The sequence below is a fragment of the Silene latifolia genome, chromosome 5 (assembly GCF_048544455.1).
Source record: "Silene latifolia isolate original U9 population chromosome 5, ASM4854445v1, whole genome shotgun sequence".
NCBI lineage: Eukaryota > Viridiplantae > Streptophyta > Magnoliopsida > Caryophyllales > Caryophyllaceae > Silene > Silene latifolia.
In genome coordinates, this window is record NC_133530.1 from 71,605,195 (window position 1) to 71,607,588 (window position 2,394).

Here is a 2,394-nt window from a genome sequence, read left to right on the forward strand (position 1 = left end):
AAAAGTAGATCTCTCTCCCATAAATTTCTACGTCCTCGTGGCGTAAGTGTGTCTTGTTGCGGATTTCCTAAAGCTCAAATAGTGAAGAAAAGAAAAGACATGGCATCCTCAGCGTACTATTCCAACAACTTTTCGAAGAAACCCCGTCTTTTAATAACCCCCGCCCCTAGTTTAAGTTTTTGTAATAATAATGTAGTGTTTGCATCTGACTTAGAGATGCAGGTCTGCTTTGTATAAGGAACCTTTTTTTACGGCTGTCAAAAAAAAAAAAAAAAAAAAAAAAAAAAAAAAAAAAAAAAAAGTATTCAGTCATTAACACACAGCATATGCTTACAACCAAGATTGAATGAAAAAAAATGGTGGTACCAAACAACCGATCTAAGCATCACCCTCGGGCCTCGACATATACTAATCAAAATTAGTAACTCTGAATCAAAATATTATACATGAATGAACACATGAGATTACATTATTAATACAACAACTTGATCCTGAAAGACGGATGAATGATATCGCAATTGACAACAAAAAAATGACTCAAAACTGGAAATCATTTCCCTTTATTATTATTGTTCATCTTCTCATAGAACTGAATACTCAACAACGACAATGACAAATTAACCTCATCCTTCCCCCATCTCTTACTCCCTCTCCTACCACCCGCTGCAAGAGGAGCCGATGCCGCCACACTCGCAGAACCCGCTGTCTTTGATAAGTAAAGCGAATATAACCGTCGAAAACCGCCGAGAGCGAGGACGACAGATCGAAGCTGCTTCTCGCCGCCGCCGTGATTGACATCAATCCAACGGCGCGTGCATATCAACTCCCATAACCGCTCATCCTGAGCCGTCCGATTCCATATTTTACTGACACATGAGAACACAGCAAGTGTTCGCGCGTCGGCGTGCTTGAATATCTCGTACAGTAGATTCTCATCTAATCTCGCGAACAAGCTTTCTCCGCTATCGTCGTCGTTTCCGTTATTTTCTCTCTCCTTTGACTTGCCTCCTAAGTCAAATTTGAGCTTCTTCATGAACATCTGAAACTTTTCTTCACCGTCGGCGCTGTGATCTTCTCTCTCCGGTCTGCCGATTCTACTTCCGCCATCGCCGTGACTTTCTCTCTTCTCTGACTTATCTCCTAGGTCAAATTTGAGCTTTTTAGTGTCAATCTGTTGGTTAATTGAGATCTGGAAATTATGATGATCTTGATGATTGAGTGATCGTTTGTTGGACATGGTAGGGAGTGGAGAGAGAAAGTGAAAGCATGTGAAGGATGTAAAGAGAGGGGAATAATGCAACAGCTAACAGCTTTAGTTGGGGGGGATGAGGAAAGAGAGAGTTGTGGAAACAGACAAAATGTGATGTGATTAAAGACCGTGTTTTTTTCGTTGCTTTCTGCTTTCGTCTTCTTCTTGCTTGGTTTCGGGTTATTGGATTGATATGGGGCCGATCATAAGTCATAACCATGCACGGAGTACCTATTTTTCCAGTCCGATTATGGAATTTTTGGGCTTATAGAATCTCCACTTTTTGGGCTGCTTTTTTTGGCCTTTCTTGGCGGATAACCCAAATCCGAAAAACCGATCAAAAATACATGAATTGATAATCGATTGAACACCTGATATGAATAACCTGAATAATACCAAAAACCTGACTAAATTCGAGTTGAACCAAATCTGAATCGAATTCAATAATAATCGAATGATACTCGAACCTGAATATATCTGAACTGATAAGAACCGAATCAATTGACCTGAACTAAAAGTATTTACTTTCTCATTAAAAAAACTCATATTTTAAGTGTTTTTTCATTAATGGCATTAGGAATTACTACATTCAAATTGGAAAGTATAAGATACGGTTAAGCTAATTGTTACTTGTTAATTCAAGAAAATTATGGCCTGAATTGACCTGACCTAAACCATAGCCGACTTGAAATAGTACAAACCTATTAAAGTGGCTAACTGAAATAAACTCCGTCAAAATTGAACTAAATTATGATGATTTATGATCTCGAAAAAAAATTGGGCAGTTTAAATCAAAAATCATTGGCATAATAACCGCTTTTGACATTGTAAGGTAAATTGCAGTTCCATTGAACTTGCTATAAAATAAGAATACTTGCAATCTTGAAGAAAATTTAACCTAAAAGTCTACAACATAAAACAAAATCACAAATTTTTGTTTGTGACGGCACATATCCGTCACTCTTGAGTGACGGATACCATTTTACCTCATAAAGTATCCACTTTTTCTCTCTCTGCAACACTGTTCATGTGGTCCCCTTTCTCCACTAACCCATTTTGTTACCATTTTAACTCACAAAATATCCGCCACAAATGGTAACCCGTCACAAAGGAGACCAATTGAAACAAAATAGCTTGAGAAAATT

General features: G+C 38.0%; 1 protein-coding gene across 1 annotated transcript; it reads right to left on the bottom strand.

The window, feature by feature from the left end:
- Window positions 1–327: 327 nt before the first annotated feature.
- On the bottom strand, window positions 328–1,373 carry LOC141657534 (F-box protein GID2-like). Its single transcript, XM_074464800.1, has one exon. The coding sequence runs from the start codon at window positions 1,235–1,237 to the stop codon at window positions 551–553; it is 687 nt and encodes a 228-aa protein (XP_074320901.1). The 5' UTR covers window positions 1,238–1,373; the 3' UTR covers window positions 328–550.
- Between the last annotated feature and the right edge of the window lie 1,021 nt (window positions 1,374–2,394).